Source organism: Lepidochelys kempii, chromosome 21 (assembly GCF_965140285.1).
Source record: "Lepidochelys kempii isolate rLepKem1 chromosome 21, rLepKem1.hap1, whole genome shotgun sequence".
NCBI classification, from domain to species: domain Eukaryota; kingdom Metazoa; phylum Chordata; order Testudines; family Cheloniidae; genus Lepidochelys; species Lepidochelys kempii.
The window spans coordinates 10,378,179-10,404,515 of record NC_136400.1 but is presented as its reverse complement, the minus strand read 5'-3'; the positions used below and the strand labels follow the sequence as shown (position 1 = coordinate 10,404,515).

The window sequence follows — 26,337 nt, the reverse complement described above, 5'->3', positions numbered from 1 at the left end:
TGTAAAACAGGGGAAATGATACAGGCCTGCCTTTGTGAAGTGCTTTCAGATGTGGATGGAAAGTTTCTGTACAAGAACACTGTTATGATCTTATTGCACCTAGATGCATCTACAAAACACTTGTCCACTCCTCAGCTCCAGCCCCGTATTGCTCAGGTGCTGGTAGAGAGCTGGGGCAAAACTTTCAGTGTTCTGCTGGCATTGAGTTGCTTGCACCCAAGAGTCCTCACGGTGCTGTGACTGGGAGAAGCCCAGATCGGATTGCTGAAGAACTGCTGCTGGAAGGAGAACTGGAGTATCCCCTGGTAGCATGCAAGCAAAAGTCCTTGTTTTCTTCCTTCCCAGCCCCCTTATTTGAAGTCCAAGGGTTGGGGAACATATCTTAGTGCCCGGGAAGGTGCAGTATTATTGGGAACCTAAGTCCGGGTTTCTATCTCTAGTGGTGACCGATGGTGCGCTTATTCCAATAGCAAGAAAAATCGGTTTAAAAAAATAAGACTTGAGGGGTGGGAATGGGTTTTAAAACACAAGGGTAGACCACGATTGTGAATGTGAGTCAACAAGGCTCATCCGTCGGTACTTCATATATCCGCAACACCCCAGTCTTGCCTCCTTCAACTATTGCACCTGCTGTGTGATTTGTGTGACCTCCCTCAAGCCGTCCCGTGTCATGTCAGTGAGATGGCTTGTGGTCTAAGGCTCCTGCAATTTGCTCTTCTTTATTTCAGTGACCTCTCTTTCCTTGCCCCCGCAGATACCCCAGATAAGCTATGCTTCCACTGCCCCTGACCTGAGCGACAACAGTCGGTACGACTTCTTTTCCCGCGTTGTTCCCTCCGACACCTACCAGGCCCAAGCAATGGTGGACATAGTCAAGGAGCTCAAGTGGAATTACGTCTCCACATTAGCCTCCGAGGGAAGCTACGGCGAGAGTGGGGTGGAGGCCTTCATCCAGAAGTCCAGAGAGGATGGTGAGTGAACTTCCTGCTGATATACAGGCCATGGGGTTGAAATGGGGTCTGCGAGCAAAATACAGCTGGATCTCTTGGGGTGGACTGCATTATGGGTCATGGTGTCGAGAACTGCAGGGAAGTGGGGGGTAGAATGTATCTGGATACAGCTGTGGTTGAGTTAGTCCTTAAGCTTGGACGGCAACGTCTGCAGATTGGAAGCTGAAGGACGTGAGTTCTAGGCCCACCTCTAATCTCTCTCCATCACTGATCTGTCCATACAGCTGAATACATCAGGCAGGTGAGGAATGGCCTCTCTCTGGCTAGCTAGCAAAGACAGAGGTGATAATTGAAGGGGAAGGGCTAGTTTTTGTGAAGCTTCTTGTGCGATCATCCTAGGGGCACTTGTCCTCAACTGCAAGTGTAAACTTTGTGAGGTAGCTGTGGCTCGGTCTGCTGTGATAACAGCTGCCCATTGGAGGTGCTGTATTAGCCCGCACCCAGGCCCGTGTCGTGTTGCCAGCACGGCAGAATTGGGAAGTGCTTGTTGGCATCTGGGAACAGTGACCACTGCGGCCTGTCGGCAGATTGTTGCAGCTTCCTGAGGCCCGTCTGTAGCATTGGGGGTTAGGCTGCTTTTTGAATTGGGGGGGCAGCTTGTGAGGGACTTGTGTGGTAGCATAACATAAAGCTCTGTCCACGTGGTTAGGCTCATACAATTCAACTTCAGTCATGATCCACCCTAGGGGGCCATAGGGTCCAACGCACGACCCAGGTGCAATCGAGAGATGCTAGGGTCTGGCACGGGCATGCGAAGAGTCAGGCCGAAGGGAACAATCAGCGTGAAACGCGACTAGAACACCGAGTTGAGATGAGGCCTGTGCTGGAGAGAGGAAATGTATGTGGAATGGGACGGATCCTCCTGTCTTTGCTTGCTCAGGGTTGGGCCCACTTGGAATTTCGCCTGAACAAGGGTCTCTGGATTTATCCCTCTTTCCACCTCTTCCTCTTTCCCTGTGCTAAATCCCCAAATAGCCTAATGCGTGCTAATGCCTCTGTATATTGCTTTCGGCCCATCAACCGTATTGTAATTGCTTATTCCTGCAGACCACATGGTGACCAAGCGCTCTACATTGGTACCACCCTGCAGCTAGAATCCCACCATAAATCTCGCCTAAGCACTTTTAATTGCACCACTAAGGGTCACAGCAACGGTCTGCGGGGGAACGGCAGTTTGTGAGGCATCCCTGATGGCTGGGACTTGATGTCTAGGCTCTGCCTGGGCGGTCCCTGTGAGCCTAAGGGAACTCTAGCGGTCCGGAGAGGAAGAAGCAATGCAGGGTGGGAATGAAGTGATAGACAAGCCCTCTCCCTTACTCCTCTTCTCCCCCTCCTAAGGTGCAGTCTCTGGCACAGGTGAGAGTTGCATTGGGGGCAGACTTAACCTGTCTGCAGCTGCTTAGCCACTGTGAGCTATTGGAGGACTAAGACGAGCCGCCCCCTCCCGCTCCTGCCCTGACACCCCTCCGGCTCCAGGGTGGTTCCTAAGGGGCATGTGCCAGTGGGGATATTCCCTATGGGGAGTGTTGCCTGGCTGCCTTGTGGCCCCCTTGCACCTTCACAGCTGACAAACGGACCCAGAGTGTGGGGCTGCATCTCCCCCCCACCAGTGGAGCATTGCATCTCTCCTGTTAACTCTGATCTCTCCTTCCAATGGGGTCTCTCCCCAGGCAGCCCCCGGTACCTGGGCGCCCTTCTGTGTCGCTAGCACGGACAAAATAGCCAGCCCATTACAGCGGTGCCCGCCTGCTAAATGAAGTTTGATGTTTCCAACTTCTTTAACTGCGGTGCAAGAAGAGAAGGAAGGCAGGAGAGGGAGAGAAGAAAGAGAGGCGCTGATCTCCAAATTGAAATCTGAATGGAACGGCTGTGGGCTGCTGCTGACGTCCCCCTCTGCAGCCTAATCCTTCTGCAAGATTAAAGATGTCTTTGGCCACATATTGTATTGATTCATTCCCTGAAGTATAAATCATCCCTTTGCAGGCTGGCAACGAGTGGCTACAGCTGGGAGATTTTAAAAAAATGATTCTGGACCAATGATGAACCAGGCACGACATAAATTTCAAAGCCTTGATTAAGACTCTTTGTGTGAGCTGCACTGCCTATTGCTCCTGGAGGCCAGTGAGATGGGGGGCGAGGATGCTGAGGAGAAATGTTAGGGGCTCAGGGAGAAATTGTCTGCAAGGGCAATGCAGTCCTTTGTCGTTTATCCCCATCTGGTACTGTGTGATCCAGGCCAGGACTCGGAGGAGACCTGGTGTTGGAGTCTGAAGTAGCAGAGGCTGCCTCAGTCTGGGAGTTGGCGAGCCAGAGAGAACCACAGGGACTGTCAGTGTCCAGCAGCCTCATTGGACCACGCCTTCATATTCACTACAGCTGAGCCCTCGCTCCCTGCGTGTCCACGGGGCTGCAGACTTGTGACAGTGTCCTGAGATATACAGCCACGACAATGCAGGGATGCAAGGTCATCGCCCCAGCTGTTGCAGTGAGGAATTCCCCCCCCCCCTTCCCTCTTACACTGAAACAAGCTTCCTGTGGCCCAGGCTGATCAGGATGCTAGGCCCCCATCTTGAACTCGCCGTGACAACACAAGCACATTCCCCTCTCCCCCTCCTTGTGGCATTGGCAGAATGATGCCACCTCTGTTCTGGTATTACCGGCTCCCCCTTTCAAGAGAGGAGCCCCCATGGCTGAAATTGAAACAAAACAAAGGTAGAGAGCATGTGCCAGTGGTTAATTACTCTCACAGTTAAAAGTGTATGTCTTGTTTCCAGTCTGATTGCTGGTGCTGAGTTGCCAACAGAGGTGCCCCAGCTGTTCTCAAGTTGGTGATGGCATGCACACAACACAACACATTTTATCTCAAGACACAGGACCAAATTATTTGCTGACTTTTCCCCCGTTAGTTGGGTTGTACAAGATGTAAATCAAGACAGAATATGCTCTACAGAGTCAGTGACTCCTGTTATTATTAAGGTTTGTACTTGGGTAGCACCTAGGAGCCTCAGTCATGGAGCAGAACCCCATTGTGCCGGGTGCGGTACAATCACAGAATGAAAAGACAGTCCCTGCCCCAAAGAGCTTATGTCGCTCCCAGGGGGTAGCACGGTCCATCCTTTGGGCACCAGCAAGAGATCTAGATTCTGTTCTCCATCACTGGCGACTTTAGAATCAATACTGGATGTTTTTCTAAAAGATCTGCTGTTGGAACTCTTTTTGGGGCAGCTCTATGGCCTTTGCTGTTCAGGAGATCACACTGGATGGTCCCTTCTGGTCTAGGAATCTGAGTTAGTCCACAGCAGTTTCTGGACCGTAGTGTCTGCTGCCTGCCATTCTTTCTGTGTAAGTGGCTAGGAAACTCATTCGCTGTGTGTAAGGAGACTTCGAATAAGTTGGGGCTTTGCTGTGGCCCAGCCAGTGAGCCTATTCCAACTCTCCCAGCCTTTCCAGATCAGTCAGCGAGCGGGGCACTTTCCAGGAGAGAAGACGTCAGACAAACACTACCAGGCTTTAACGGAAAATAAAGTTTGGCACCGTTGCTTGGTTCTCCCAGTTGAGTGGAATTATCCCTGTGGGCACGTGCTTTAACTTGTCTCTAGACTTTGGACAGCCTGAAAGTCTGTGCTCAGCAAAACTCTTTGCAAGGATTTGACAGGAATCGGAAAGCATTCGGCTGACGGGTGCCACTGGATGCTTAGAAAGGATTATCGCCAGTGAGAGTAGGGGGGAGAGCGCTGGCTGCATTCTGGGAGCTTGCAGCTGCTGTGGCTCCAGCCTCCCTCAAGCGGGGCTGCTGTGGAGAATAACACAGGAGTCCTGGATGTGGAGGGGGAGCTTTGAGTCACACCAGTGCTAGCCTCCCCCACCAGGAGCCTCTGAAAGGAGTGGGACAGGAGCCCTCCCACTCCTTCAGGGGTGGGGTGGAAATGAGGTCTTAGAGCCTCCTTTTGGGAGAGGCTATAGGGAAATCTGCAGGAGCAGTCAGAGGGGGTGGGGAAGGGGAGAACAGACAGCTACTCCAGTCCCAGCCTCTGTCAGTAGGAGGCGCTGTTAAGAGCTGATATGGCACCTTATCCACTAACTAACTATTGACATACATGCAAATACCGAGCCCTCCTGTAAGTTGCAAGTTCACTGGCTGGAAGCCATCTCGCAGCTACTCCACACCCAGCCCCTCCCAACAGAAGGCCCCATAGGAAACGGTGGGAGGAGCTGCCCAGGCGTGGGGAGTTCCAGCCTCTCCCAACAGGAGGCACAGCAATGCTGCCTGAGGGGTGCTCGCTAGGTGCTAACCTCTCTTAGCAGGAGTATGCTACAGAAAATGATGTAGAACTGGCTGTGGGGAGAGCTCGGCTTGGCCTATCCCTGTTCTACGTTTCTTTGGCTATCTGCTGCATAATAATCCATGGAGAGATGAGAACTAAAGAGTGTTTTCAGAGGCAGTTAGAGTCCTGCCGTGCACCGATGGCTGCCTATTGCTAATTTAACTGTATCTGAATGGCACATTACATTCTGGCAAGATCTGTGGGACACCAGTCCATCTAATGCAAGTCAAACTGTGTTACGACCTTATAAATGGATAAGGGGAATAAAAACTTCTAGGTGACAAGCTTCTAATCAAAGCCCTATAAATAGGAACTGCATTAATCCAGTGGCTCTGAGAACCGGCTGCGCTTTTAATATGCAGAAGCGTCCATCTAGGGATTCAACTGGGAATCGCTGCTCTTTAGGATTTTAACTTGAAAAGCAGAATGTTTTGGCAGGTCTGCAGTCGTACATGAGTGCGTGTGTGCTTCAGAGCAGGCAGGTGTGGCTGTTCCTGGATGCACAAGTACTTGTGATCGTGTGGACGTATGGGGGAACGTACTTGGTGTGTATACACACGTGAGCGGGTCTATGTGTGTTACTCAGGGCAAAGGTGTCCACATCTAGCACTGTGTGTACGTGTTGATTGTCGGCGTTTCTGCATATACCCGGGGGTGTATGAACCTGTGGGTGTGTAATGGAGTGTGTGTATGTCTGGGTGCATCTCTGTAGACCTTGAACGTGTGCATGAATGTTCAGGGATCTGTGGCACATAGCAGTGAGAACATGTGACTAGATGTACCGGTGACTCCATAGGTGTATGAGTGACAGGGTTTGTGTGTGTATCTCTGCTTGTCTGCATGTAGGCTGTGTGTGCATGAGAAAGGGGGAGGGAGGCAGGGAGTGCAGTGTTAGCATAGAAAAAGGGTTTTTATTGCTTTCTGTTAAAGGCTTAGCTGCTAACTCGACTGGGGTTTGTCAGTGCTAAGCAGCAGCCCCATCTGAACCGTTATAACACAAATCACCTGACAACGAGAGGAATAAAGGGGAAAGTAACCGTGTTTTGTTGTCGTTTTGCATTCTCTCTCGCACAGATTTGCCATCCAAGAGACCGAGCTCTCTTCTGCCCGGCTTGTACAGGTGGGGGGGCCCTGTTCCCCTGGTGCTGTGTGAGTACCTTCCCTGGGGCTAGACAGTCTGTCACGTCCGTGGTGGGAGCGGTGGTAGAGGAGGTGTTAAGAATTTTGGATTTGCAGTACCGCATCAGAGCGCTGATCCCTCAAGTCCAGCGTGCGGCCTCTACTAGTGGCCGCTGACTGATGCTTCCGTTCCTGATGCATGTGTCGTCTGGAAAGGCTTTATTTTAAAGGCAAATGGCACCCGGATTCTATCCCAGCAGGGTGGCTTTGCTGTCCTGTGGCTCAGGCATGTTGCCCCAGTGCGGTAGCCCTTTCTTAGAGATCTGCCTCCAAAACAGAGTCTGAGGGTATGTCTACACTGAAATTAGACATGTCCGGCTGGCCTGTGCCAGCTTGGGCTCATGGGGCTATGGATAAGGGGCTGTTTAACTGCAGTGTAGACTTACCCTGAGCCAGTGGCATTTGTTGTTGACAGACTTTAAGGCCAGAAAGGAGGAACCATTAGATCATCCAGTCTGATCTCCTGCATAATGCAGAGCAGAGAATTTCATCTAGTTACTCCTGTACTGAGTCAGGATGGATGTTTGACTAATGCATATCTCCCGGACAAGGCTCCAGTCTTGATCTGAAGACTTCAAGAGATGGCAGATCCACCACCGCCCTTGGTAATTCGTTCCACTGATTAATCGCCATCAGTGTTAAAAATCAGTGCTTTATTTCTAATTTGAATTTGTCTGGCATTAACGTCTAGCCATCGGTTCTTGTGCCTTTCGCTGCTAGGTTAAAGAGCCTTCCAGTACTTGTTGTTTTCTCCCCATGAACATACTTATACACGGTAACCAAGTCGTCGATGAGTCTCCTTTTTGACAAACTGAACCGACTGAGCTTGTTCAGTCTCACTGTAAAGCATATTTTTGTTTCTAGCCCTCCAGTTGTTTTTGTGGCTTTTCTCTGCACACTCTCTCCAGTGTGTCAATAACCTGTTCAAAATGGGCACACCAGAACTGTACACAGCACTCCAGTATTGGCCTCACTAGTGCCGTATCCAGAGCTAAAATCGCTTCCTTGCTACTGCTTGACATGCCTCTGTTCACATGTCCAAGGATCGCATTAGCCCTTTTTGCGACCGCATTCCTTGGGAGCTCATGTTGAGTTGCTTGCCCACTTTGACCCCTGCTTTCCAGGATACACCCCCGCCCCTATGCTGGAAGTGTGGCCGGCATTCCTTATTCCTCGATGTATGACCTTGCGTTCGGCTGTGTTAAAATGTAGTTTGTTTTCTGCCTGCCAACCTGAGTTGTGGGAGCTACAGTTTCCTCTTGGTGGTTCCCTCCCTTCTCTGGGGCTGGGTTCTGACAGGGTTCTCAAGGTCTATAAAAATGTTCTTACGGGATGAATTTCAATGGGAGTTGCAGGGGCTCAGCACCTTGGAAAGGTGGGTCAGAGGAGTTTCTTGACTCAGTGCAGATGCTGGCGGGGTCAGTTGGAATACTCGGGGGACTTCACAAGGTGGTGCTGGGTAATTGCTCTTTTGCCCTTAAGGAGACTCTAATGCAAGAATCTGCAGAGTTCCAGAAGCTGAGCCTTGTTCTGCTCGTTAGGGTCGAGAGAGGACTGGCATGTCACTGGGGCAAGCTGCAGCTCTACCAAGGGTGGACTGAAGCTAAATGTAGCTCCAACAGATTCACTTGCAAGGACCCTGCATTGTTCTCAGTGGGAGCTGGGGCTGCTGGAGCGGGGTAGGGAGAGGGAAATGCTTCTGGAAGTTCCTCCTCGAGAGTTATGGCATCAAACCATGAGGCCTGGATTTGGTTCTCCCTAAGGACTTGATATGAAGTCAGTGGAAAGACTCCCGTAGATTTCAACAGCTTTTGGATCAGGCCCTTAATGTGGCATTTTCTAGCTGAGGAACTAAATTGCCTATGGACTCCCCAAGAAGGGGGAACCCAAGGTTACAGCTCTGTTTCACCTTGGAGGTTGTGTTCAGCCCCTCACCTGCCTTCTCCATCCATCAGCTTCATCCTCTGCCAAAGAGACGTCTATAAACCTTTTCAGCACCACCTGTCCTTGCTGCATCATGCTGGCACCGCCAGGCATGCTGTCTGCTCCAACGCAAATTCAATACAGCAAGGGGACAGCTCTGAGGAAAGGTCTGCTGGGTTTCTGAGGCTAGGGTAGGGGCTGAGGGAACCCAGGTCTGCATCCAGGTCATAACTGCCTCCTGAAAGGTTTCTTTTACCTTCTTCTGAAGCAGTTATTACTGGCCGCCATTAGAGACAGGATACGGGACACGCCAAGGGCTAGACGCATGGTGGGTCCGATCCAATATGGCAAGTTGTCCGTTTTCATTGCTGTCCCAATGGAAGGGCTCTGGAATGAGAGGGATATTTAAGGGACCAAATTATTTGCCTCCCCTTGGTTCTTTGCTTTGTTCCAGAGATCAAGCAGGTCATGGGACCCCACAGTGACTTGGCTCCCACTAAGCAACAAGTTCGGCCTGATGTGAGTGCCCATGTGATAAGCTGAAATAGCGTAGTGATTAGACCTGGTGAGCCAGCTGCACGAGGGGTGAAGTTCACGCCTGTGCAGAGGGACGGTGTCACTGAGCCCTGGGATGTAAGTGATGCCTAGGCGTCATGTCTGCATCAGGGGGAGTTTCGCCGTAGTTGCATAAGCAGATGCCACTTCATTGAAGTCAGCGATGTTCCACCCTCGCACTCAACAGGGAATCCAGCCAGATGTTGAGGGTTGGTGTGGGGTAGACTCGACGGGCTGTTTTGGGAGATGATGTGATGGGAGCCACAGAAGCGAGAGTCTCTTTCCTGAGCAGCCCAGCGGCAAAGCTGTTTCTATTAGTCTCACTTCCCCACTGGGGGAGTGAGAGGCGGAGAGGGAAAGTGACTGGCTGAAAGTCACAATATGAGCCAATGGCACAGTCGGGATAAGAACCCAGGAATCCTGACTCCCCTCGCAGCTTCCCAATACAATGATTATAATGACTTAGAGTCATCCTCCAAATCCAGCGTGGCTGTGGTTTAAGACAAGTGAATCTGTGATAATTGCAGGTAACTGGACAGTTACCTATCTGACTTAGCAATACAGTGTAAATTAGTGTACCTGGAGTCTAGACACACATGCATTAACTGAAAACCAAGGGCCACAATTCGTTTATACAGCTAACCTTCTGGTTATGTGAATTCGTGTTCATTGGGTTATCAGAGAGCCTAGTTACACTGGAATTACAGTATAACTGCAGTGTAATTAGTCACTGTATGATCGGAAGGAACCCTGCTGTAACTACTGGAACACACTTATTTGCAGAGCAATAAAACGCTGCCCTATGTCACGGGCCAGGTTGGGTCACTCACCGTGGTGAGCAGTTACTCAGTGAGCAATGCTGCTGGAGTGTTTACAATCTGACCTACAGCTACTGGGGGAGTAATGTGCCTGTATACAAGATACATATGCATGAAGGGGCGTCAGTGCTTGGGTCATCAAGGAATGTGTGATCAGCCCCAAGATGCAGGTCTGTTTGGTCTTCGCTGAGCACACGTTGTCAGAGGGACCCAACCCCAACAGCTGCATGTGGAGCTCTGCCTAGAAGTGTCCCTTGAAAATCTGCCCGTATTTCGGGGCGTAAATGGGAGCTGAGCTCTTCTGAAAAAACCTGGCCCCCGGACCGTCGAGATAGGAGTGGGATTTTCAAAAGGATTCCGTGTTGGTCCAGCTCGGGATGCCAATGATTCAGAAACTCACTTTGACTTCAATGGGGGCAGAGTCCGGCAGATTTTCAAGAGCCCAACGTGCGCCCAACATGCTGAGCGTCTACAGAGAAAATAGCTTGGGCCTGATTCTTCTTTCCCTTCCACGGGTGTCGATATGGAGTGGCCCCACTGAAGCCAGTGGGGTTACAGTGGTGTCAAGCCTGATTAAGTGAATGAAGAATATATAAAAATATACATATGGGCCAGGTTTTTCTTTACTCTAAGGCCCCTTTGCACCACTCTGGTAGTATATAGAGGCATGTAATTTATTCCTGTTTCAAAGGTCCTTTACACAGCCAGAGTGGTGTGAATGAGACACGGGCAGTTTGTCAAGCCACAAAGTTTACCTGAAATCAGCTTGCATCACTATATTATGCCTCAGTCAACAGGCAGCCTGCTTTCCTTGGAATAATCAAAGCGAGGCAATGCTGCCTTTTCCTGGCATCTTTCTCAGCAAAATATTTAAAATTAAAGTCCCAAATTTCTTGGTGTGCCTTTATACTCCCTCTGCATGTGTGCACGCCTGCCATCTCCTCCATAACACAGCTGTGCTTCAATTCTTTATGCCTGTCCTGAGTCTTTGGAGTACATTTGTATTTTCATAATGTGTTGATGTTCATTGTTGTAGTTACCAGGAAGCATTCAAGCTGTTTTCTTTCTGGTGCATTATCAACTTGACCTTCCGTTACAGTATTTACCAAAGTCTCCTATTAATGCTGTTGCATGTACATTCCTGGCTCAGGGTGTAAACCTACTAAAGAGCTGAGCAGAAGCTTCCCCTGGGGGCAGACTGTCCCATCACTGAGGGGTTTTTTGCACCCACCTCTGATGCAGATGCTACTGGCCGCTGTCCGAGACAGGGCATTGGACCAGATGGGCCAGGGGTGCAGGACCAGGATAAGATAAACTTTGACCCAGGATTGGCAATTAAAAAGTCAATATTTACCAATAGTTACCAGCCAGTAGTACAGTTTATTTCCTATATTGAGAAAGCAGCATTCGTATATGTGTAGATAGATAAGAATTGAAAGAGCACCATCTGTTGCCTTGTAAGTATAGGGTAATTTGTGTTGTTCGTAAGTCTGTGGGTTCAGTAAAGTTGTTGTGCATTTCAGACGGTCTTGTGTGCAGCTTTTAACAGCCACCACTTTATCCGAGTGCATCCTGAGTGCTTTACAAAGGCAGCTAGTATTTCTAATTTTACAGGCTGGTACTAAGGCATGAGGGTGTGTGAAGGTATCCACCCAAGGCTGCATAGGAAATTAGTGGCAGATCCAGGAGCAGAGCCCAGGAAATTAATGGCAGAGCCATGGACAGTGGGTGAAGCTTCCCCTGTGGGAGGAGAGTTCCTCATTCCGCCTCTTCTGCCCATGGCCCTGACTACACTCCACCTCTTCTCTGCCTCATGCCCTGCCCCTCTTGGGGGGCCCCCCCCGACTCTCCATGTCCCTCCTCTCCCACGAGGCCCCCACCACCTGCAGGGATGTGGTGGGTGGGGTGTCTCTCTTGCGGGGAGGTGGGGTGGAGGAGAGGAGGGATGTAGGGAGCTCTGGAGGGGGGAGATGGAGTGGAGGACAGGAGGGACTCGCCAGGCAGTGGTGTGGGCCTCGGGGAAGGGGCAGAGCAGGGACGGGAAGAGGCGGAATGCAGGCAGGGCCACCACGACCCAGGCATCCGGCCTCCTCCCCTGGCCTATTATAGGCAGTGTGTAAGGACAGAGCCAGAAGTTGGGACGCCTTCCCAGCCCCCTCTTCTAGTCATATCCGAGTCTGTCTCTGATCCCAGAATAGTTGACCCTGCTTCAAACGCTCTGGGAAGGGAAAGGACAAAGCCCGCTTGCAGTGCCATAGGATATGCAAACATGCACGCTCTCTGGCCTCTTCTCGCTCCATCACCAAACACATTGAGATGAAATATTAGCTTTATATTTATGTAATTTAACCGGTGTGCAACACATGTTATGCAATGCTTCATAATGTGCAGCTCTCTATTTCGTGACGAGAGTAATATTTTGAGCCAAATGCAAGACTCCTTAGTCATCTGTCTGAATCAATTTCATATTGTCATTTTTCTCCCTCCATCCTGTTTTATCCTTCACTGGGTTTTCTATATTTTTCCTCAAGAGGCCGATATATATTTATGATGCATTTGTTCATTACTATGTGATATTCGTGTCTGTCTATTTCCAGTTGAGCTGGGTTCATTACTTGCGCTCGGTGTCTCGGCATGTCATGTAAAAGAAGTGACTCAGCTAGCGAGAGTGTAAAGAAGGTTTGGATAATATTAAATGGAGGTTTCGGTGGCTCTAATGTCTTCAGGTATAAACGAGATAGGAGTGGGGTTGCAGGTCAGACTTGTGCATGCAGTTGCCGTGATTGTGCATACAAATTGGGAGATTGCTAATCAGTCGCTTCCACAAACAACCAGTGTGACAATGCATGCAAAGGTGTTGCAGGATCATTTGTTCACTTTTCAACACGTGGTTGCCCACCGGATGTAAAGATCGAGCCCTTAAATTGTCATTACTGGAAAAGGTGACTATATAAAAATGACTCCTCCTTATTATTGGTATTATGGTAGCTCAACCAAGATCAGGGCACCATTGTGCTAGACACTGTACATACACATAGTAAGAGACCACACCTGCCCCAAACAGCTTACAGCCTAGATAGACAAAGGGTGGGAGGGGAAACAAAGACATGAAGAAGAAGGGAAGTGACTTGAACAAAGATGCTCAGCTGATCAGGAGCTGGGATGAGAACCCTGGTCTCAGGAGCGCTAGTCTAGTGCCCTACCCACTAGACCATGTTGCCTTGCCTTGACCTTTATCACAGCAACAATCAGCCCAAGCTGAATGGGAGGTTTCTCTGTTTTTCCACATGAAGACTCTTCAATCTGCAATTCCTAGTTCTGTAACTTGCGCCTAGATGTTCCAACGAGAGGTTCGTTGGAAATGCATCCGTAGATAATCAACAATGGCATCTAAGACAAAAAGAGTGCAGTGATTTTCAGATCGCAGGCTGAATCCGTGGCACTGGCAGTTAGTTTATGAGTCTGAAGATTATATTGCTAAGCAAATTAGGTATGGGAATCACTGAAAGGGAATGGATTTAGAACCATCCAATGTCACTCTTTTTTTCAGTGTCTCTTTTCAGAGTGTAATTACCAAAGTGAGCAAATACTGGAAACATATTTCCCATGCATACTCATTTGGATTTTCAAATGAACTCACTTTCCCCATATTCACAGCCCTGTAGTATTTGTTCCCTAAAAGTGCCTTGTGCAATCTGGCTCTTAACAGCATGAATGCTTGGTGGAAAGTGAATGTGTGGGAATGATCATTTAACTGATGGGGAAAACAAGGCACACAGCAGTGAGTGACTTTGCTCAAGGTCAAGTAACCAGTTCATGTGGCTCACAACCCAGTGTCTTATCCACACTGCTGCCTCTGTTTTTATTAACACCAACCTATTTTCCTTGCATACGGAATTTGTTGCAGCATTGTTCAGGGAATGCACTTAAGGAGTTAATCACTTAATGCTCAGGTACCATGGTGATGGGTGGCATTACAAAACCAGAAGGTGGGTAGCAGAAAAACAAAACACCCCCCAACTTTTCTTTGTGTTTTAATTACACTCCGTTGGATTTCAGACCGGCTCGCAGTAGTTCATTGCCTTGATGGGAACTCAGGAATTCATTCTCAAGTTGGCTTCAAGTTGTGTGTTTCTGTTTTGCAGTGCACAGCTGTGAAATCTCCACCTATCTAATCACAGGCGTACGGCGGTTTGCTTCGGCAGATAAGTCTTGTTGAGATTAAAATAAAAAACCTCCGTGCACTTGACCTTGGTAAACTGCCTCCTGTAACCCTGGCACAAGGCTAATACAACTAACTGCAATTAGAGATCAGGCAGATAGGATGAATGGAGAAGAGAAGCAAACACCTGCCCCCTGGTAGCTCCCTAAAGGCATGCACGTGGTGCTCTCCTTTTCTCGGCACAACTTTTTCTGGCCCACCAGCAAAGAAGGTAGGAATTGGAGTGCACAACCTACAGCCCGATGGCAAAAGAAGGGTGGTGTTCACAGTATTGCATGGTTTGTGGGGAGCAGCTGGCTCCCTTTCCTCTCAAAGATTGCCGTTCTTGTGCAGCCAGCGCTCAATTACTGAGTCTCGCTGGAAGACTGTTTACTGCAGGAGCTGCTGCTGTCCAGCTGAATTCAGCACCCTGGACAGAGCTGTAATTACACAGTTACCAGGGCCTGACCCACACCCTGCTGGAAAGGCTCCTGCTGGTTTCCTCGGGCTTTGGATCAAATTCTCAGGTGAGTGAGGGGGCTCAAGGATTGGGCCCATAAATCTGTCCCTTGGAGGCTAGGCAACTTATGTGCTGTGCAGCGGGGGCCATCTCAGCCACTTGTGGGACTTGAACCGAGTTGGGAGCTGACCAGGTCAATTAGAGAATTTAATATCCCACCATAGGGATGTCCCAACTTCAGGGCCTGGAAGAACACCATCTGGGGTTTGTACTGTGCCCCCTCACTCACTGGCAGCGTGGCCTGGGGTTTGCTGCTCCCTCCGTCTCTCCCACTCCCAACACTGCCGCGGCAGACCGCCCTGGGTGAAATGGGTGAAAAGCTTAGCGAGATATACGAGGACTGGGGAGTATCTTAACCTCCCCGGGGTTTGTCCCATGGCCTCTGTCGTGCTGCCACCTTGCCCATAAATTAGCGCCAGCTCTTGCCAGAATGCAGTGCCTGCTTGTTCCTGTTAATGGCTCTGTGCAAAAAGGAGATTTTCCCCTTGACTTGTATAACAGGCTGGTAGGAAATTACCTTAATATGCCCACGTGGGAGCTTCTGGAGAGAGGGAGGGTGCTGCATATTGATCACCCTCAGCCTGTTAATACGGTAGAGTCAGTGGGCAAAAATCCTTATTCACTTTGGTCCTGATCCAAAGCCCATTGATGTCCAGGAAAAGATTCCCATGGACTTCAGTGGACTTGGAATCAGTCTCTTTGCAACCAAGGAGCTTTGAGCAGCTGCGCCTCCCATCACTGTCTTTACTCCCATTGACTTCAGTGAGACCTTGCCCGAGTATGAGCCTCGGGATTTGGCTCTAGTATTAACACAGAGACCGAACTGCTTTATCCAGTGGATCTGTACTGGTGGGTGATGACCCAGTATGACTTACATGTTTCCAGTGGGCTAGCCCAGCATGGACTGGGCCTTGGATAGACCCTTCGTGGGGGTGGGTGCTACTCCAGTGGTTCCAAAGTCCTAGTGAGGAAGCCAGGGTGGGGTCTCTGCAGGATGTTACGTGGCCTTCCAGAAATCACATTCATTCAGGGAGAATATTCCCTACACTTCTAGTGCTGTTTGTCTGAGGACCCTCATGTTTGGCAGTATGTCTGAATGGTGCCCCTGCCAACAATCTGCTCCATGCAGCCCTGACGGGAGGGAGCATTGTCCAGTGTGACTAGAGGGGGCAATCAGACATCAGGACTCCTGGGTTCCATTAACCATTTCCTTGCTGTGTTGGGAGCTACTGATGCAGCGCACTCCTGTAAGTCTGGCCCTTGTTCAGGCTCCTACACGGGAGCCGAGCTCTACTGAAAATCTGGGCCCAGTTGTGGGGGCTGAGCACTTGAAAACCTGGTCCCATGTATTTCTCAGGCTCACTGTCCCTGCCTGTAAAACAAGGTAATCCTTTTTTCATTCAAGGAGTTGGGGTTTATGAAGCTCAATGAATGACGGTGATAGCGTGCTTGGAGATGTGTAGATGGAAGATACTGGTAAAGGGCTTGAATCCATTGATCTTTCACAGCAGAGAAATCCCTCCTTAATTACCCCACTGTTGTGTTCAGAGGCAGCTGTCCTCCTGTCTAGATGCTGGAGGGGCTGTGAGCCTTCAGCTCACCATTTCAGAGAGAAACTGTCCTCTTCCCTTGCCCCCTGGTCTCATCTATCCCTCTTGCAATGGGTACGCTGCACACGTAGGCATATCTGAGCTAGCTTTGACCTAACCAGGGCTTTTCCTGGCTCTTTGCTCTGAGCTTCAGAGGCCCTGTTTGCAGAGTAAACTTCAGTCAGGGCAGAAGTTCCTCTGTCAGCACCTGTTTCACCCCCAACCCCTCGCCCCATTCCTGGAGCTGGCAAGCAGGGCAGTGCCTCTTGCTCAGGCTCCATGACCACAAAGGTGCTGTCCAACAGAGAGGATGGCAGAACATGCCAAGCTGTCAGCCCCTTCCTTTCTGGCTGAGAAAGAGGCGTGCTGCTTCTCTTTGTGGTCTCTGAAAAGCCAGGCCAGAGCATGTTGGCAGGTAAAGGTTATGCTGAGGGGCAATGGAGCCAATGTGCTCACTCGGAGAAGGGCACTCAGCAAAGGTCGCTCGGCTGAAAGAGGAAGATTATGTTTTCCAAGCGTGGCTGGTGGAATGGAGCCTCTGCTGAGCATCCTTTGCACAAGACGCTTTATCTTACAAGTGCCAGCTGGGTGATTTTTGGCCCAGTGGGTGGGGGAGCTGACTCTGCCTCAATGCAGCTCATTTGGCCCTGGTTTTTGGAGGTGCTTAGGAAAGTCACACGTTCAAGGACACCAGGTGCGGTGCTGTCCATCAGCATGAACCGAGTAGGGCAGGGACATGGCTGGCTTGCAAGCTGGCCCCATCTCAGTCAGTAGGACTAGAGAGTGAGGCAGCCTGGCACCCATCTTCCTTTCCATCAGTAGGACCAGAGCAAGAAGCAATAGGGAGCAAATGAGCAAAGTCACCAGAACAGGCAGGTCAGGTGGCTAAACAGGGTGGGGGTAGGAGTGGGGAGGGGGGAATTAGCTTTCTGGCTCCACAGCTTCTAAGAGACCAAGGAGAGAGAGCAGGAAGAGACTCAGGGGAGTCCAGGAGGGGCTGAGGGGTGAGAGTGACCCCCAGAGGGTGGGGGCTGAAGAGTGTTGGAGCTTGGGGAGGGAGGGAGACAGACAGACACCCTCAGGCAGGAGGGGCTGTGCCCAGCTTGAGGCTGGGGTGGAAGATGGTTTTTGTATTTTGTTTTGGACTTAGCAACCCCAGAAGGGATGGACTTGAACAACTTTAGTCATAGGGCTGAGCCCCAGGAGCAACCAAACCAGGCTGGAAGGTTGGGAGATCCTACCGGAGGGAGGGAAACCGAGGCACCAGCTAGTCTGAAGCCACGTCAGCTTGGTGGGGTCACACCAGCTCTCCACATCACTAGTCAATTTAGCAAATCTTGGCGATGTGTAGATATAGTATAATGGTATCGGGTCATTACCCTAGGAAGGTGTATACGTGCAGGTACAGTATACAGACTTCTTTGCTATTCTGATTGTTGTTGTTACTGTATTTAAAGTGTGGTAGGACCCCTGGTGTGTGGCTTTTTAGGACCCTGGTATATCTCATTTAATAGATATTACAGCAGCTCCTACCTCTCTCCAGCACTTTTCTGTGCCTGAGTAATTAATTCGTTTCTATTATAAATGACCTTGCTCTACTCTCCGGAGCTGTTTGGTCTCTTGCCGAGATTCCGGGGGAGAGCGAGAAAGGGAGTGGGAGTACGTAAGTGGCCTTGAGATGGGGACCTGTGTGAAATACATTGCTTTACTCAGGCTAACAGAGTCAAGGTTTCACTGTGTCACCTGGTTATAGCAATTGGGGGACATGCACTTGCCTGGTTAGACCAGAGCTGGTGACTAATATTACAAAATATTTTTATTACAGGAGCAAAAATGGTCCCCGATCAAGGTTGGCGCCCCACTGTGCTTGGTGCTGTACAGACACCTGGTGAGAGGCAAGACTGCCCCTAAGAGCTTAAAAACACAGTGAAGACAGGAAAAAGGGAAGGTTTTTAATCCCCATTTTACAGAAGGGAAACTGAGGCACAGAGCGAGACCAAGGTGTCACGATAAGAATTAAAGTGATAAGAATTAAACTCCATCTCTGAGCCCCAAACTGGTGTCCTAGCTACCAGGCCACCCTTCCTCTTGGGTGGATATCTGGAGGCCGGCTGTAGGGTTGGAGTGGTGCTCTTTCCTTCATACTTAATTTCCCCCCATTTGGCTGCTTGTGAAAATAGCTCTGCCAGGCACGGGAGGCTGTTGCTGTGTGAGCTTACCCTGCACTGCTCAGCCAGTGCGCCTGAATCGGAACCTGCAACCCTGCCCCCCTATTAATGCAATTCTGGGCCCCTGCACGCAGTCCTGCCAGTGCACGTCAATCGTGGACTGAAATTCCTTCTGCATCCTGCCCAGCCCTGGGCCTCACTTGACAGACTGCTGCTTGTCCTGTGGTCTGTCAAGAGAGGGGAATCTCCACTGAGTGGATTAGGTGGACACTTGTCACTCACTAAAGCCCTTTCCAAGTTCCATCCTAAACCAAACTTGCTCAAAGATCTCCTAGGTTAGTTCGCAAACATCCCTTGTCTTGCTAAGTTTTTCCTAATGCCTCTCTCTCCTGCAGGACACTTGCTTTGTACTAGCATGTAATCAGCTTTTAAAAGACTGTTTTAAACTCCATTCAGACAGAAATAGGCCCTAAGATGTAGGGCAGCCCGTCCAGGAAAATGAAGCGTATGGAACAGTTATAAAACCAGGGCAGTGTTAGTAAAATGCTGACTTTGCCACCTGTCACAGAGATGCATGAGACTCACTGGGGTTGGATACTTGTAGTCAGATTGGGGAAGGGAATGGTCAGGACAGTACCACTGGCTTTCTGTGGGTTGTTGGGCAATTCACTTATCCCTCTGTGCCTCAGTTTCCCCATCTGTAGCACAGGGTGGAGCTGACCTGAGGATGGCAATTCTGTTCTGCAGCAACTCCCGAGGGTTTGAAAGCTCTTTCCATTCCATATGGGAATGAAACTGAGCCTTTTGGATGCTTTTGGGAAGACGGAATTGCGTCAAAGTGTCTGTTTAGTAAGAGGTGGCCTGTCCCCAGCTGGTGGGTAGAGGGGTAATTCGGCATCGGCCAAGGATGTGGGAGACCTAGCTTCAAGGCCATATTTGGCCTGATTCCAAGCAGAATTTTCCTTCCTAGATCACTCTGATTCAGTCAGAGCAGGGACTTGAACCTGGGCTTTCCACATCCCAGGGCAGGGTCCCAACTATTCACCTAACAGGGTGTGTGAAAGAGGAGACTCTCTCCCCTCCCCCAGACCCAAAAAAAACATTTGGATAAAGTCTGCATTGAAACCAAAATGCTCTGGCTTCAGCGAAATTTCACTGTGTCAGAAATATTCCGCCCAGGGGTAATAGACCTTCCCTTCGAGGAGTTGAGGTTTAATATATTAATGTGTGTGAAGTGCTTTGAGATCCACCGATGGACGGGGCTAGGTGGTGGGGGTGGCACAGTGGTTTCAGTACAACTCCGTGCTCCTTCATCATCCTCGTTCCCCAGTTGTAGGAGGTCTCTGATAAGGGAAGTTATCAGTCTCACTGGCAGAGATCTGCAAATCACCGCCAGTGTGTTGGTCCGGTGCTTTAAATGGCATAGATCTTTCCTATTAACTCAGCTGCTTAGTATCATGCCTTAAAATAATTCTTCCTTGTGTTAGAGGTAGAAAACAATGAGGGTCAAGGAGGTACCACTATAGCTGGCTGAAGCTGGTGCATTGGCCTTAGTTCGGAGGAATCCAGGGGAGTGTTTGGCTTCAAATCCAGATGCATTAAACTATGGTAGTATCTAGGGGCCCACCAAGAATAGGGCACCTTTCGGTAGCTGGTGTACAATCAGAGAGTAACAGTTCGGGCTCTGAAAAACTAGCAATCCAAATCTAAGCTGTCCTGTGGAGTGTTCAGACACATTAGAGCCAGGAAATAGATCCCCTTCGGGTTTTGGTTCTGACCCAGATACAAAAAAAAAAAGATTGAAGAAGGATCTGCGGACTTTGAAGCTGAATGTTTTACCATTTTTGATGGGGATTGAATTGGATTTTTTTGACCTATCTTTAGATCTAAAATATACAACTTGCATAAATTCCCCCCCATCCCCCCAAATAAATGCACCATGCGAGAGTGATGGTCCCACTAGCTTGTGCGTCCCTAAACAGACACGGGGAGAAAGAAATAGAACCTTAGCACAGGATGGCTTTTGGGTGTCTAGGTGACATGGGTTGGCCGGTCTCAGCCTGGTTACTAATAGACTGGTGCCCCCCCGTCACAGAAACCCCCACCCAGCTGGCACTAATTGGCTCTGTGTCGCTAATACCAGAGCACAGAGAATGAATAAGCTTGGGGTGCACTGGAAGAGCAGCAGGTGGGAAGATGTGACTGCTACCACCTGTGACCCATTTTGTCTGTCTCTGACCCTTCTCAGCGGCTTTTGGAAATTCAGATGGATCACTTCCATTTTACATTATTATGTTACGGTAGTACATAGAAGCTCCAAGCAAGAGTAGGACCCACTGAGCCAGGCGTCACACAAAAGGCCCCGCGAGACACTGCTCCTGCCACAGAGAGCTTACAACTGAAACTATCAAGGCAGACAAAGGCAGGGAGGAAGAAAGCAGCATTATCCCAGTTTTACAGGCACAGAAGGTTCTTGTTGTTCTGATACTACCTAGGGAACAACTGAGAATGGCCTGGACCTGTGATTTTTTTGAACTTGTGGGGTTGGCGAGACTGGAGTGGAGCAGGGTGAGGGAGACATATCAGAGGAGGGTCAGTGGAGCTGGTGAAATTGCTTTGAAGGGACTAAGACAGAAGCAGGGATTGAATTCAGGACTCCTGGGTAGTGCTTAGCCACAAGACCATCCTTCCTCTCAAATCAAAAACTATGGTATTATCTGTGTGAAATCTGAATTTCCCATGTGAGTCCCATCTTGCCGGGCTGGCGCGTTAAACTCAGGTTAGCCTTTGAGCCGCATGCCACCTTCCATCCCCAGGCTTTCCGCTGAAGGGTTTCACGTTTCAGTCACCTCCTTTTTATTATTTGCAAATTCATTAATCACTGATTGAGCCGAGCGATGCAGGCAGTTGAAAAGCAGGCGAAATTGCCCAGATTCATAACCTCTGATGAGATTTCAAAACACTAAAAGAGCAGCAGTTGAATGAGTTGCAGAGAGAGGGAGGCGTAAGATGCCAGCAACGGGAAGGAGGGCTGGAGGGAGAGGCGTGCGGGTGCACTACAGCCATGCTGAGCTACCTAATATTTCGCCTTATTGCCCCAGCTCGGTCACTCTCTCGCCCTACGGAACCTGTGTTGTTGCATTTTACCATGCAAAAAGGCACTGATGGAAGTCACTCTGGGTACGTCTACACTGTGTCGTAAACCTGGGTCTGGGGGGCCCGGGCTTGTGGACTTACTGTTTCCAAGCATCCGCACTGCATTGTATACCTGGGTTTACAATTGCTGGATCTGGGTCTCTCAGCCGTGCTAACGTGTCCATCCTGCGCTAGGCAGACCTTCTGACTCGCCTTCCTCCATCCTGCAAAAGGAGGGGGATGGGCCCTGAGTCTCAGCAGGAGTTGGGCTCAGACCTACCCCCCAGCAGGGTCCCAGGACCTGCGTCCTGACTGCTGGCCGACCCACATCCAACTGATTTATGTGTGGACGGAAGCGGGGCTTGGGTTCAAACCTGAGTTAGAGCCGGGGTTTAGTGTACAATGTAGACATACCCTCTGGAGCTAGATTGGGAGAGAGACATTTAAAGCCTGATTGTGTCCCCCTTAAGGTGTGTCCACATTAGAAAGAAAGGTGGTATCTTACCATGTGTTAGCTGGCCGGTGGTAATAGTGAAGACAAGGCAGTATGTAGTTTCTTCACATGTCAGCAGGTCAAAGTAAAGCCTGGGGGGTGGGAGGAATAGGGTTTACCGGGGCCTACTTATGCATGTTAACACTACAACTCCCTTGTCCTCACTGAGCTGTTACTGCCTGTTCGCCAACACATGGTGAGAGCACATTTCCTTTCCTTGGGATGCTGACTACCCCACTCATCCCATGGGACTCACTGGGCTGACTGATAAGTTAGTGCTACTCCCTCCCGGAGGTATGGGGTGCGTAGCTATACAGCTTTAAAGACCACCTTTTTGCAGAACATGAGCAATGAGCATGAGGTTGGGTTGCTGGTAGCCCTGGTGGCATAGAGCTGGAGATCTGCCAAGCAGCCAGATGCACCCTCAAAAGTCCAGGCTTGCAGGTGTTTGCAGATCTTGTTTCCTGGATCGTCAATGCAGACCTGCTAAATGGGCAGCCTCTTGGAAAACCCCTGCAAGCGACCCCCACACATGCAGTGCTGACCCCTGGAAAGGGTCTTGTCGGGGGGCCCAAGGAGCCGGGATTTCAGGTCGCCTCCGTTTGTTTCAATTTGGAGAATGAGTGGGATGCACAAGCTCTGGTGTGTCACAAGATGTGGAATCATTTGTAGACAAGCATATGTGGACACTGCCTGTCTTGTGCCTGCAGCTCTGATCCTATGATGCTTTTGGTTTTCTATGTCCTGTGCATTTCCAAGGATGATCCCTGGGTGCAGAGTCCAGCAGCCATTCTCAGAGTGTTCTCAGAGTGGGCTGCAGTATGTTCGGGTGTGTCTTCACTGCGTTAGCTCCAGCTATAACTTGAGTTTTGCCCCTAACCCCGTCCACACACACAAGTCTCTAGCTTGAATTAAGTGGTTGTTTAGGCTTAAGCTAGCTAAGCTAGTTGCTCATGGACCTCGAATGCTGCCGAGCCAGTAATGCAGTAGGGATACAGCAGCTCAAGTTACCACAACTCATCAGCTGCTAATCCGATCATAGAATCCTAGAATATCCGGGTTAGAAGGGACCTCAGGACCAGTCCCCAACTGGACCAATCCGATTACCCTCTGCAAATGCAATCACTAGCCAGATCACTCCAGCTTGTTTCTCAGGATGGTTACTCTCTCCCCTCTCGGGGCCTGTCTATACTGTAAAGGCTCAGCTGCAGCTCTTGAGTGTGGACGCTCACTACAGCGGCAGGAGCACCAAGAGCACCTCCTTGAGAGGCAGTAGCTGGGTCGACGTGGCCGCTGAGAGACAGCGGAGGGATGCCGATGTCCGTGTTCGGGGACGAGCAGGCCTCGCTCGAGCTAGGCTAGCACGAGTGGAATAACTCGCCTGTGGGAAGCCGAGCGAAAGCGCTGTCTCCCCAGCGAACGCTGTGGGCTAGCCTGTGGCCTATCTGTGCTACGGGGCTAAGTCGACTTGAGCTGCCTTGCGTCCACCTGACTGTGGAAGCGTTTTCACTTAAATTTGGCTCCTGCCGAAGTAAATGCCTCTCTACAGCACCCTACATCTCCCTCCCCCCGCCCCCCCCCCGAGCGGCATAGATTCACGGTGGACATAATTAGGTTGATGCAGTATCAGCAGAGACGCTGGGTTGCTTACGTTGACCGTTGCTGGCTTTCGGGAGCTGCCCCACACGGACAATGCAGTCGATATAAGTATTCCTGGTGAGGACACGCCCCACCCACGCAAGGAGCCAAGTGAGCACAAGCTATTTGGTAACTGCGGTGGCTGTGTGCTGACGTAAGTAGGTTGGTGTGATTTTTGTAGCCTAGATGTGGCCTGTCTGCGCTTGGTGGAAGACCTTGCGGCCTGCCCATCGCTCCGCCAGCTCCGATTCTGCCATCTTGGGTGCTCGTCACACTGGCGTTGCGGGGAAGTGAGCTGGCCGGCAGGGCGGCTTTGCAGCAGCGGGCGTTGGGAGACGTGGGCAGATCCCCACGTGCTGCTGCAGCGCCAATCCGGGTATCGCTCTCACGGGGGCTTGGAGAGGAGAAAGGAGGGATTAGAGCGGCGCTTAACGAAGGGCTTGGGCAGCCGGCTGATTGTCTGTTTGGTTTGTCTCCCGCTCTGTGCTGAGCGGGACAGAGCAAGCACATTTGCCAGGCAGCGGCAGAAGCTGCCACCTCTGGGTTCTCCCTTAGTGTCCATCGCTGGCCTGATCTGTTGCAGAACTCTTCCCAGCCACCTGCGGCTGTGTCCAGCTCTCCTCCAGCAGGAGAAAACAGGGCCCTGTCCTGAAGTCCTTACCTGGAGCTGGATTGTGTAGTTGTCACGCAGCCCTGCGGGGGGTGTTGTGGAGATCCTCTGCCCCTTGGCAGAGAGCATCCAGGAGACGCTGCACCCAGGGGCAATGCACATGGGCTGGGCCACCCATTCGGCAGCGACCAGGTGCTACTCTGCAGGTTGGCGTGGTGAAGCGGGGTAGGGCGACAGCCTCCTCTGCTCCTCCCCCCCAATTCCCTCACCCTTTGGGGCGATTTGTTCCCTGGATGGTGCAGTCCTTGCTCACGGGGACAGCTATCATGATCAGCTCTTTCATGAGCCATGGAAGGAGTGGGAGGCTGTGTGGGCACTGGGGCTATTCACAGTCTGGCCCTTGTCTTCACTCCTGCAAAACTCAATAACGAGGAAAGATGAAGGGCTCAATTCTGTGAGCCCTGTTTGTGTCTGACTCACCGGGGTGAGTAACCCCACTGCGTTCAGTGGGACTGCATCCTTCTGTAAGGCTGGCAATGAGAGTCAGCACTCAGCCCCCCCGCTAACTCTGTAGGAATAACATGAGAAAACTTAAGTGGTTAGCAAAGGGCATTGCTGATTTGTCTACAGGAGGAACGTGGGTAGGGAAGGAGAGTAGCTCCCAGCAGACTGATTTGAGGGATAGTGATTAGCTTAGTTGGTTTCTAGCCCACAGGTTTCCCCTGCAGCCTGGACATGCTCTGGATATCCGGGATGGTGTAGGTGGGGAGCAAGAGTTAGGAGACAAGCCCTTGTGATGCTGTTTCTGGTCTGGCAGCAAGGAAGTCGTGTGAACTTCAAGCTTGGTTCGCCAGACATCTCCAGCTGAACAGTGCAGGTCCCCCAAGGTCTGGCTTGTTCAGCAAGGACACCTGAGCTTCTGGTGTCTTTTCTGAGCATCCCAGCCTCCCTCAGGGTTTCCTGTCACCCTGTTTTCAACTTCCCATGGCTGCTGTGAGAGCCAATCCTGCCTGGGCAAGGTTAGGGAGGAGGAGACTCCAATACAGGCTTTGTCTAGGCCAGGATTTCTGCCATAGGCCCTGCTGCACTGGTGCAATGCCCTAGCCTTGTCATGGTTTACGTTGGTGCCCTGTGACCTGCAGCTGGAATCCCAGCGTGAATAACACTGTAGTAGTCTCCCTTCCCGGGCCCTAAGCTTTTGTGCAGCTGCAGTTCCAGAACTGCCCCCGTCCTGCAGTTCTTGCTCTCAGGCAAACTCCTGCTGACTCCAGCGGGAGCCTGGCTGGCATAAGGGCAGCAGGATTTGTCGCCGGTGACGTCTTCTCTAATGAGCTGGTTCCTGGAGGCTTTGAAGTGACATGAGTGATGAATCCCGGGGAAGAGAAGCGCGAGCCTCGACTTGCCAATTAAAAGACTCCGGGCTTCAAAATCTAATTTAAATGGACCCATTTTGGAAGCGAGGGTAAGAGGTGCTGGGAGTGGAGTGGGAGGGAGCCCGAGACAGGCACGGAGCACAGGTGCTGGGGAAAGGAGATTAAATCCACAGTGTTGGCTCCCGGTTGATTTGCACTACCTGATTAATGTGATGTGATGGTGCCATGGGAGAAGCCGGATGTTCCCATTGGCAGCTCTGGCCTGTGGGCCCACTGCTGGGCCCTAGCACTCAGAGTGACGTAACAGACCACTGGCCAGGACTGTAAATAACACACCTAGCTACACCGTCCCGTCTGTATCACTTCCTGGCTGAATTTCCTCCCATGCATATTTGGGGAACTGTCTCTGGAAAATCCCCCCGCTCCCATTTGTCCTCAATCCCAGTGCTACCTTCCCTGGCCAAGGAGGGCTGGGAACAGCCACCTTGACTGCCTCCCCTAGCTGCGTCAGCAGGGGCACCAGAGAACAATAGGCGTGCACCCCCTTTCTCCCAGGGATTAGATGAGTTTCTCCCAGGGCGTTTGCAGGAATAAATGTCCCGGCCACCGGTTTAGCCAGCACCCTGGGGTTGAGCTGAGGATCTCCAGAGAGATGAGCATGGGCCTGCATAGCTGGCGCTAAAGAGCCAGCTGCTGCGGTTGGGGGCTGTAACTCATTTGGACCCACTGTGGACCAGGCATGGAGGGAGATGTGTAACACACAGACCCATGGGTTTACGTAGTCAGGGTTTACAGGCGGT

General features: G+C 50.8%; 1 protein-coding gene across 6 annotated transcripts in view; it reads left to right on the top strand.

Annotated features, from left to right (window-relative positions):
• Window positions 1–26,337, top strand: part of GRM4 (glutamate metabotropic receptor 4) — a 233,368-nt gene that overhangs the window by 98,229 nt on the left and 108,802 nt on the right. For all 6 annotated transcript variants that reach the window (XM_073319848.2, XM_073319851.1, XM_073319846.1 and 3 more), the window contains one exon: window positions 755–971. In XM_073319848.2, coding sequence (XP_073175949.1) covers window positions 755–971 — 217 coding nt within the window. The remainder of the gene's footprint in view (window positions 1–754; window positions 972–26,337) is intronic.